This window comes from Haliotis rufescens, unplaced genomic scaffold (assembly GCF_023055435.1).
Source record: "Haliotis rufescens isolate VD_foot unplaced genomic scaffold, xgHalRufe1.0.p SCAF_9, whole genome shotgun sequence".
NCBI lineage: Eukaryota > Metazoa > Mollusca > Gastropoda > Lepetellida > Haliotidae > Haliotis > Haliotis rufescens.
The window spans coordinates 36687967-36700336 of record NW_025964383.1 but is presented as its reverse complement, the minus strand read 5'-3'; the positions used below and the strand labels follow the sequence as shown (position 1 = coordinate 36700336).

The following is a 12370-nucleotide window of genomic DNA, read 5'->3' as shown; positions in this document are numbered from 1 at the left end:
TCAATATTGTAGGAACTTGATCGAAAGGAAAAGGCACTTCGACATCTTCCAGTTGACGACCTTTCACCAGGTGAGAATGAGGAGGTTAAACACATAGTGAAGCAATATGAACTAGTGTGTCATTCATGGTGAGATACCAAGGTGTAAGAAGTATATGCTGTGCCTGGCTGCGTTGTTCTTTAAGCTTGCTTACCATAAGAAATATCCTTCATTCATCCTTTGGAAAACTGTTCTCACAAGTAAACGGGTGTCTTCTGTTACAGTGTGTGGGGGTCGGGACCTCCTGGCGATTAGGATGAAACCTCAACTCATGGAGTTTAAACAGAGAATACATGGACAGAAAGATGTTCTGTGCAGCATAAAAGAGGTGAGAATATGAGACAGGGGCAAACACGAAAAATATATATCTGGTAAGAAGCAAGATAAAACAAAACAACATACAACTATGTATTCATGACTGTATGCGACTTATATTGTTCTTGTTTCTCTAGTTTCTAGTTGAAGACAAGATCCTCATTGGGTATTTCCAGGCTACAAAAGGTAAGTACAAAGAATGCCCATGAAAAGATCATTCATGCTTATAGTCACAACTTCAACTCTAGACATTAGACGTAATTTTAGCATCAGGTAATTAGCTGACCTATTAGAAGTCAACGCTTCGTTTATATGTTATGCACTATGACGTCATCTTCGTGTATGGTTTGCCAGGAACTTTGCAAACGTTATTGAATCAAACTGAAGTCGTCGCGTCGAGCAAAGTTAAGCGAATGACAGAACAGGAAAGCAGTTATAATAATATACGAAATCTATACTTCTCATACATCTTTGCCATAAATCCTTTCGGCTTCAGTCACACTAGCTAAAATTTTCAGATTTTCAACAGACGTCCTCTTCACTGTCAATCACACACAAATAGCATCGTAACCATCCAATCTATGACGTATGCAGTCGCGGGAACCTCACTTTTTTCCTGTGTGTGCTTGAGTCAACACCTATTGTAATAGTGTAACAATCTAGCACTTGGTTGTAAGTCACATTAATCTAAGATTATTATAGCGTTCCGTCTGTCCGTCCCTCCGTCCGTCCGTCCGTCCTTCCGACCGAGCTTTTGTACGGCCCATTTTAACCATGCACCCTAGCTTAACTAAGCTTTCTACACACATTAACCACAATGAGTACTTGTGCCTTTTCCTAGTTTGAAGATTCCGATTTTTAAATTTTGTTGCCGTTTCCATGGAAACATTAGAAATTTAAACGTTTAGGGTGGGTGTTTTGCTAGTTTGAAGATTCTGATTTTAAATTTTTTTGCCGTTTCCATGGAATCATGGTGAAACATAAATTTTGGTTGACCAGCGGGGTCACGCACGTGAGTATTAACTGGTGTGATTGTGAGGTCGTAATGAAGTCTCCTCTACTCCTGGTTGCAAGAAGTGTGGTTGATTCATGATCACGGGAGATTCTCATGTTAACTGCATGAAGTGCTGAGAAACAACTGCCTCGATTCTCAGCCCTAAACGAAGAAATGGGGAATATGGAGACTAATCATATACCTCTGGCTAAGAAAAGTCCCCCGGTCAAGTGCCATCTGTCTCTACAGCACACACGGGTGAAGGGCCTACCCCAGCCGACCGTACCGATCAACCATCCATCCTGACAGCCAGACTGCCAGCTGTTCAGCCAACTGATAAGCCGTACGGCTCACAGAAACAAACTGCACTTCAAGAAACATCCTATCTTTAAGACTCAAGCCGTCGGACGCAGATTTCATCCAGTCGGAGCCAAGCTAGTGGCAGCAGATCTGGCCGTCAGGAAGCTCTAATTGACCTAAAGATCCTCAACAAGAAATTCCTCGTACCCCCGCAAAGACTCCAGATGGAATCCAGGAGATAGGAGACTGGTTTATCAGCCTTGATTTAAAAGATGTCTGTCTTCACTTCGCGATACACCAATCGTCACGCAAATATCTATGCTTCGTGATCAATGGTCAACGTAAAGAGTTCCAGGTCTTGTCATTCAGGATATCAATAGCCCCTTGCCTTACAGAGCCAGTCATCAGGTTTGCCACCTCAAGCTTGTTTGAATCCATGGATACCTGGACGATTTCCTGGCTGCAGACCAAAAGGAAGCTCAGTTACACCAGGACATGATATTCTTGGTCCAACTTATGACCTACCTCGGCTTCCTAGTCAATTCTTCCAAGTCCGAGACCACGTCGGTTCAAGACATCATATACATCGGAGCGAGATTCCAACTAAACAAGGGATATCTATGCCCATCAGAGAATCGATTCGTCAAGACTATCACAATGGTTCTATCACATTCAAGTCATGACAGCACAGCATTGGTGATTCACATAGAGCATGTGATGAGCTTTTGACTTCTCTGACACCCGAACACCATCTTTTCACAAACGCATCAGATTCAGGATGGGGAGCCAATAGGGAGGATCTCACGGTACAGGGATCTTGGAACATCGGAGAGAAGGATCTTCATATCAACTGAAAGGAAATGAAGGCCATCTATTACGCCATCCTGGAATGGAAGATACATTTCTCACAATCGTCCATCCTCATAGCCATGGACAGTAGTGGCTTACACCCAGAAACGATTCCGGGGTAGAATAGGTCTTCAGCAACCCATGCTTGCAGTAAAAGGTGACTATGCTTGTCGTAAAAAGGCGACTAACGGGATCGGGTGGTCAGGCTCTCTGACTTGGTTGATACATGTCATCGATTCCAATTGCGTGGATCGATGCTCATGATATCAATCACTGGATTGTCTGGTCCAGACTCGATTATTTACAGACCGCCGTCATATAGCTGGAATATTGCTGAGTGCGGCGTTAAACAACAAACCAAACAACAAACCAACATCCAGAAACAAGCAGGAACCAGATTCAGCTCCCTGATGACGGAGACTACACGATTGTTTGTCTCAGCAGATTCCTTCATTTGCTGGATGGAAAGAGACATATACCTTGAAACTGAACATCCCTGCCGACAGCCTTTCTGCCAGGGGAAAATAGTAGCAACAGAATAGGGTTTACATCCCCAGATCTTTGCTTAGATAACCACGTTATGGGACACACCACACCTAGATATACTTGCCACCTGTCAGAACCATCAACTTATGTCAGTCCAGTTCCCGACCCAAGAGCTCACCAGATTGACGCACTATCGATGGACTGGACGGGTTCATTTGCATACGCATTCCCACAATGGTCTCTCCTAGACAACGGCATCCACAAGGTGGAGGAGACGGATCGCATAATAATCCTGATAGCACCAATATGGCCAAGCAGAGCGTGGTTCCCCAGATTACTAAGACTACTAATGGAACCTATCCAGTTACCTCTCCATCGAGATCTGTTACGACAACCCAAGTCCAGCATTTTCCATGACATCTATAAAAACAATACCTACATCTAACTGCTTGGAAATTATCACGCAGCAAATGCAGTCATCCGGATATTCTGAGCTTGCCTCAGAAGCTGTGGTAAGATAATGGAGACCTTCATCATCCCTTATAAATAACAACTGATGGTACAGTGGAGAGGACGACAAGGGATCATCAATCTTTATTTCACGTACTGAAGAGGCCACATGCCTATAGTACAATTTGAAGAATATACAATTTTATACAATTTATGTACATATCTCACCAAATCACCAAATCACCAAATCTCAACACAGTGGCATAATTTCACACATACAGTACAATACCATACCCTGTAATTTCATAATTTCTATTTTACCATATCACAACTTGTTATATCATACAACATATTCTATAACATTATATCATATTGTATCATTATTATAAGATCATACTATATAGTATTATTTCATATACCATTATCATACCATAACATACCATACATACATGTACCATCGTACCATATATCATATATCACACCTATATTATATCACATTTCAGCATGTAATATCACACAACACATTAGCAATTTCATAGCTTGTCCCATCATATCTTATCATATCATACCATATGATGCCATGTCATTCCATGCTAATTTATATCATATGAATCAATCAATATTTATTCAACACTGGAAGACCGCAAGCCATATAATATGTACACTAAAAACAGTATTTACACAATTTCTTTAATAAACATAACATATTGCATCATATCCCCTCATGTATCATATCACACCACAACACTTATCATATAATATCACATCATGTCATGTCACATCATGTCATTTCATATACATATAACTATACTAAACAATTTGTAATATCACGTCCCACAATATCATATGACAGCCTAATAGTTTAATACCATTTCTAACTCTTTTGTTTGTAGTTTTTTCAGATGACCAATATCTATAAATATGTACTTAATGTATATACACAATAGTTTCCTAATAACAAGCAGCTAAGATTATTCTTTCATAAGGTTCTGTCGGTATAAAGAGGCATAATATATGTACATGGAAACATTTTGTAAGATACTTCTTTTTGTGTTTGACAGCAGTGTAACAAATTTAATAATATTAGGGTACCTGTAATAATAAGCTTGCAGGTATTTTTCTCTAAGGTGTAAATACACTGGACATACAAGTAAGAAATATCATTTATCTTCTACTGAGTTTAAACTACATGGATTACAGATTCTTTCTTCACGGGGAATGTTAACATAGCACCCTGTTTCTATTAAAAGGTCGTGAGAAGAACATCTAAAACGTGAAAGAGCCGTTCGAAATTTTTTAACATTAACTTTTGATAAATAATCTTCCATAATTATTTCTGATTTAAACATTTTGTAATAAGAGCACTTGTTTGTTAGAGTCAATGATGCAGTCCAAGATTGTAAATAAATATCCTTTAATCTCTGGGTTAATGAAAGTATAAACATTGATTTGGAATACACATTTTGGTTTTGCCAAATATCACCAAAGCTACAACTGAAAAGTAATTCTCTAACACCTGTAACCAGTTCTTTTCCCATTATTATCATAAACTGTCATCATATTATAACACTTTTTTGGCAATCTATATGAGGGCATGTCAATCAGTCTCAGCCAGCATTTAATAACTTTTATATTTGAATATACATAGAGAGGGAATCTTCCACATTCTCCATACACCACCAAGCTGGTAGTGTTTATTTTAACGCCTAAATACTTTTGGAAGCATATAAATGAATCTTTTCTATGGCATCAAAGTGATGTAAACCCCAGACTTCTGCCCCATACAACTAAATGGGGAGTATATTTATATCAAATGTTTAAAAAAATGATTGATGAGAAATGGTTTCGAAAACTTTTAAACTCTTATGGATACTTACAAAGACCTTTCTTGCTTGTAAAGCAGCTTGATACAAATGTTTATGCCATCACAAGTTTCTACTGAAGTAAACACCAAGATATTTATAAAATCCTGTAGTTTCAATTTTTTGTCCTTTAAATGACCAATATTCTTTACTTGCTGAATGACCTCCATTCTTAAATACCAAAACTTTTGTTTTACTCATGTTTACTGTTAGCTTCCATTTATTGCAGTAACTTTCAAGTTCATTAATTTGACACTGCAGTCCTTTGATTGATGATGAAAAGAGAGCAATATCATCTGCAAATAAAAGTTAAAATATCTGTGTAATATCTGGATGGAGCTGAACACCATAATTACAGTTGGCACTTATTTGTACAGCCAGTTCATTTATGAAAAAGGTAAAGAGAAATGGGCTTAAGATTCATCCTTGTCTTACTCCTAACTGACTAATAAATGTTTCTGAAATATCATTATTGTTTCGCACATACACATTAATATTCGCGTAAATGCTTCCTAATAGTTTGTTAATCTTAAGGCTGAGGCCATGTGATCTTAAAAGGTTCCACAGATTATGTCTCTGCACTGAGTCAAATGCCTTGGCAAAGTCAACGAAGAGCACATAAAGTTTCCCACCCTGGACACTGAGGTATTTGTTAACTAAAACTTGAAGGATAAAAATGTTGTCAATAGTTGAATAGCCCTCTCTAAATCAAGCTTGTTCTTCATTGATTTTGTTGAGGGTATCTGCCAAAAACACTAACCTTTTATTCATTATGTTTGTGAATAGCTTACCAAATATACTTAGCAGTGAAATACCTCTGTAATTGTTGATATGATTTAGATCACCTTGTTTATGTATTGGCACAATCATCCCTACTGACCATGCATCTGGACATGTTCCATTTACTAATATAACATTAAATATAAGTTCAAGGTACGGTACAATGATATCTGAGGAATGTTTAAAAACTCAAGAATAATCTGATCCATTCCTGGTGATTTGTTGCATTTAAGATGGTGTATACTCTCTAAAATCTCATCTCTGGTAATAGGGGAATCCAGTATATCATTTGCAAACTGAGTATCTGTTTGAGTCTGAGTATTATCTTTTTACTCCTGGAACTGATTTTCAGGGCTCTGATCAGTATCTGTGAAAGTAAATAATTCTTTAAAGTAGATGTACCAATCCTTAATGTTGATATCATTTGCCTTTTGATGTTTGCTTAGACTTTTCAGTTCTGACCAAAATAGTTTAGAGTCATAAATGTTATTTTCTAAGGATTGTTGCTTATCATGTAAATATTCTTGTTTCTTTTCTTTGCACACAGCTATATATTTGTTTCTTATGTTATGATATTCTCTAAGTGAGTCTTTATCTTTACATCTCCTGAATTTATTGAGTGCCCTACATCTTTTCTTTTTAAGACCCTCACATTCTGCATCATACCATTTACACAATTGATTAAGCTTTGGATTTCTAACCATTTTTTGCATGTCTGAGCCCGCTAATTTCAAGGCATCCACTAAGTAAATAATACTTACATCAATATTGGACAATGCTGTATTTACTGATTTATCAAGTAAATCTTGAACTTGGTCAGAAAAGAGTTGATCGCTAAAATGTTGTGATTTGTCATTATCCCAGACAAATTTGAAAGATTTAGTAGCCTGATCATTCCTTTGTTTTGAGGGTTGGTGTGTTTCAGGTACTCTTAATGTCATAGTAACTGGAAGGTAACCTGAGTCTGAGCGAAATTCTACACCAAAGTCTCCAACATTGACAAATAATGGTGAAGAGGCTCTAATATAGTCAATTACACTGGTACCATTTACACCAATAAAAGTAAAGTCACCGACATGTTTATCTCTACCACATCTTCCATTCAAGATATGAATATTCAGAACTGAACATAAATCGGTTAAACATTTTCCAAAGCTGTTTAAAACTCTATCTAGAGAAAAGCGTTCAAGATTGAAGTAATCCGATATAAGATCAGACAAGAAGTAATTATGATTTTCAGTATACTCTATTATGTCATCTTCAACAAAGTCAGATTTAGTTCCAGTTCTGGCATTGAAATCACCACCACATAATACATGTACATCATCCAATTCTGATAATATTGTAAGTAGTTTCTCTTGAAAAAGAGTGACACCATTTTTGCAATTAGAACTAAACTTATCATACCATGAGGAACTCTCTGGGTGTATGTACACACAAGCATAAAGCAAATCTAATTCTGTTCCAAAAAGTTGTTTGTCAAATAGTACGAAAATTGCATTTTCAGAATTTTTTGTCCATCTTACATATTTAGACAATTCTTTTCTAGCCATAACTAAAATGCCACCAGAAAGTCTGCCATAAGATGATAATTTATTTGCCTCTTTGTTAATGATTTCATAATTTTGAAAAACATTACCTAAATTGAGATCCTTACACCATGTTTCTGTTATTCCAATGATGTCAAAGTTTTGTACATAGCTACAGAAGTAAGAGTCACTTAATTTACCCTATATTCCAGAAATATTCCAGAATCACAAATTTCACAAGATTTTCCTTACTTACAAGTTGATTGTCAAATAGGTCCACAGATTCTTGATGAAGCGTCCTACAATCACTAGAAGTATGTACATTGTCTCTTACTCGGCCCTGACTACACCCCTAGCTCGACTGTCCCCTAGAGGCAGCGTGAGAGTAGGATCTAAGCTGTCGCCTGGGAGGTTTGTCCTGCTGGCTGATATTATCCTGTGAATTCTGTACACTGTCCTCCTTAGGTTCCTCGAGCTTATTCCCTTTGTAGTAGTATCTAGTGTTAGGGTTCTCACTACGAAGCTTGTACAGTTCCTGTCTCTGTTGGTTTGACAGGCCATTAGCGATTCCTATCCCATTCTGTTTCAGTACACTCCTAAGTTTCACTGAGTGCCACTTGTCTTCCCAGTGGCACATGCGCACGATTATAGGCCTGGTTTTATTGGAGTTTTTTGATGAAATACGGCGGGCCCTCTCAATGTCTCTCGGCACAAGCAGAGACATACCCTTTGTTCTACGACAAGGGATTATAACTAATGCTATGTCTATCCCAATGGTAGCGGAATTTCTACAACATCTACGTCAGGACAATAAATTCCGACATGGAACCTTACGAGCCCCTGGCTTAGGCTACCTTACTCCAAAAATCCAGGAAAGCTTCCTTCCTCCTTGCCATGGCGGCAGCAGCAAGAGTTTCAGAATTCCATGCTATGGACTTTTCTAGTCTCACCAATGATCAACATTGGACCTCAATAACTCTAAGATCACTCCCAGAGTTTGAAGCCAAGAATCAATCTACCACGATGGGTTCGTTGGGCCATAGACCTTATTCCATTCCTGCTTTGGAACCAACAGTGGATCACCCGGACTTTTATGTCCCTTCAGAGCTCCCAAGTTCTACCTCTGGGCTACAGACCCATATAGACGCCATCGAAGGAGACTCTTTATATCCTGCAAGACTCATTCCAACAAAGACATAACCAAGGCCACACGCTACCGTTGCAGCAAGTTATACACAGGCTCAGAATTCCACACCACGTCTCGGATCCGGCTAATACATGTACATCATCCAATTCTGATAATATTGTAAGTAGTTTCTCTTGAAAAAGAGTGACACCATTTTTGCAATTAGAACTAAACTTATCATACCATGAGGAACTCTCTGGGTGTATGTACACACAAGCATAAAGCAAATCTAATTCTGTTCCAAAAAGTTGTTTGTCAAATAGTACGAAAATTGCATTTTCAGAATTTTTTGTCCATCTTACATATTTAGACAATTCTTTTCTAGCCATAACTAAAATGCCACCAGAAAGTCTGCCATAAGATGATAATTTATTTGCCTCTTTGTTAATGATTTCATAATTTTGAAAAACATTACCTAAATTGAGATCCTTACACCATGTTTCTGTAATTCCAATGATGTCAAAGTTTTGTACATAGCTACAGAAGTAAGAGTCACTTAATTTACCCTATATTCCAGAAATATTCCAGAATCACAAATTTCACAAGATTTTCCTTACTTACAAGTTGATTGTCAAATAGGTCCACAGATTCTTGATGAAGCGTCCTACAATCACTAGAAGTATGTACATTGTCTCTTACTCGGCCCTGACTACACCTCTAGCTCGACTGTCCCCTAGAGGCAGCGTGAGAGTAGGATCTAAGCTGTCGCCTGGGAGGTTTGTCCTGCTGGCTGATATTATCCTGTGAATTCTGTACACTGTCCTCCTTAGGTTCCTCGACGAGCTTATTCTCCTTGTAGTAGTATCTAGTGTTAGGGTTCTCACTACGAAGCTTGTACAGTTCCTGTCTCTGTTGGTTTGACAGGCCATTAGCGATTCCTATCCCATTCTGTTTCAGTACACTCCTAAGTTTCACTGAGTGCCACTTGTCTTCCCAGTGGCACATGCGCACGATTATAGGCCTGGTTTTATTGGAGTTTTTTGATGAAATACGGCACAAGCAGAGACATACCCTTTGTTCTACGACAAGGGATTATAACTAATGCTATGTCTATCCCAATGGTAGCGGAATTTCTACAACATCTACGTCAGAACAATAAATTCCGACATGGAACCTTACGAGCCCCTGGCTTAGGCTACCTTACTCCAAAAATCCAGGAAAGCTTCCTTCCTCCTTGCCATGGCGGCAGCAGCAAGAGTTTCAGAATTCCATGCTATGGACTTTTCTAGTCTCACCAATGATCAACATTGGACCTCAATAACTCTAAGATCACTCCCAGAGTTTGAAGCCAAGAATCAATCTACCACGTTGGGTTCGTTGGGCCATAGACCCTATTCCATTCCTGCTTTGGAACCAACAGTGGATCACCCGGACTTTTATGTCCCTTCAGAGCTCCCAAGTTCTACCTCTGGGCTACAGACCCATATAGACGCCATCGAAGGAGACTCTTTATATTCTGCAAGACTCATTACAACAAAGACATAACCAAGGCCACACGCTACCGTTGCAGCAAGTTATACACAGGCTCAGAATTCCACACCACGTCTCGGATCCGGCTCAGCTCATAAAAAGTGACGACATCACGAGAAGTGAGACAATAACCGGAAGTGACGCCAGCACTGGAAATGGTATTGTAAGGTCCATCTAATGAGGAAATGACGTCTTTGGTAGAAATAGACCTTGAGAGATGTCATTACCCAATAAAAGGGCTTGAGAGACGTCATTACTCAATAAAAGTGACGTCAGCACCGGAAGTGACGTCCGCAATGGTATTAGTGTCACATCCAAATTTAACAAGAAATGACATCATTGAGTAGGAATAGACCAGAACAGACATCAATACTACAAACAAGATCAGCAAATATAATGGTTATTCTAGTGAAGGTATCACATATTTGACTGATTCTTGATACATGTCTGATTTTCATGTCCTCAGGGGGAATTTCAGAGCAAATTATCTCGAGTCAGGATTAGAATCAGTGAATAATGCATGGTTTCCAGAAGAGGATAACTGTCAATTACACAGGCAGTTACTAAAGGCAGGTCCCACCGGGTCCCTCTGGTTTATTCTGGCAAAGATGTAATTATCGATCAATAGTTATCATTGTTAATAATTCAAAGAAAACTACCTCTATTACATCAGAAGTACTCCCACCCACCTCCCCAATTCATCTACCTCTATCACCAGTGGTAGTTAGATGTGGGGGAAAAGTGAGGTTTCCGCAATTGCACACGTCATAGCTTGGTAGGTTACGATGCTATTTGGGAACAACTAAGTGTGTGTGATTGACAGTGAAGAGGACGTCATTGAAAATCTGAAAACATTAGTTGGTGTGACTGAAGCCAAAATACAGGATTTATGGCAAAACTGTAATAGAGATAATATTCTTTGAATTATTAACAATGATAACTATTGTTTGATATTCGCTGTTTATCTGAAAGAAATGTAAGAGCTCCGTGTCAAATTTGTCATTGCGGTATGTTGATACAAATACACACGTTATAGTTATCCCTCTTCCAAACGAGAGATTCGTCTAGTTAGCACTGCGTATGTAACAAGTTACACTACGGCCTACATTGCACTACACTACAATATACTACACTACACTATACTACACTACACTATACTACACTACACTAACTGAGTGTGTAACAGGTTACACAATGGTCTACACTGCATTACACTATACTACACTACACTTACTGAGTGTGCAACAGGTTACACTACGGTCTACTCTACACTACACTACACTACACTACACTGCACTAACTGCGTATGTAGCAGGTTACACCACGGTCTACACTGCACTACACTACACTAACTAAGTGTGTAACAGGTTACACCACGGTCTACACTACACTACACTACACTGCGTATGTCACAGGTTACACCCCGTTCTACACTACACTACACTACACTACACCAACTGCGTATGTAACAGGTTACACCACGGTCTACACTACACTACATTACACTACACTACACTACACTGCGTATGTAACAGGTTACACCACGGTCTACACTACACTTCACTACACTTCGTATGTTACAGGTTACACCACGGTCTACACTACACTACACTACACTACACTACACTACACTACACTACACTAACTGCGTATGTAACAGGTTACACCACGGACTACACTGCACTACACTATACTACACTAAATTACTGAGTGTGTAACAGGTTACACTACGGTCTACCCAACACTACACTACACTACACTACACTACACTACACTACACTACACTACACTACACTACACTGCTTGGTAACAGGTTACACCACGGTTTACACTACACTACAATACACTTCGTATGTAACAGGTTACACCACGGTCTACACCACGGTCTACACTCCACTACACTACACTACACTACACTACACTACACTACACTACACTACACTACACTACACTACACTACACTACACTACTGAATGTGTTACAGGTTACACCCCGGTCTACACTGCACTACACCCCACTACATTAACTGCGTATGTAACAGGTTACACCACGGTCTACACTACACTACACTACACTTACCCAAGCCACCGTGGAGTGAGGACGTGCTTGT

At 39.0% G+C, this 12370-nt stretch overlaps 1 protein-coding gene across 1 annotated transcript in view; it reads left to right on the top strand.

Moving 5' to 3' along the window:
• Window positions 1-12370, top strand: part of LOC124139577 — a 73686-nt gene that overhangs the window by 17396 nt on the left and 43920 nt on the right. The window contains exons 8-10 of the mRNA XM_048390408.1: window positions 13-70; window positions 264-367; window positions 492-540. Of these exons, the coding sequence (XP_048246365.1) occupies window positions 13-70; window positions 264-367; window positions 492-540 (211 nt within the window). The remainder of the gene's footprint in view (window positions 1-12; window positions 71-263; window positions 368-491; window positions 541-12370) is intronic.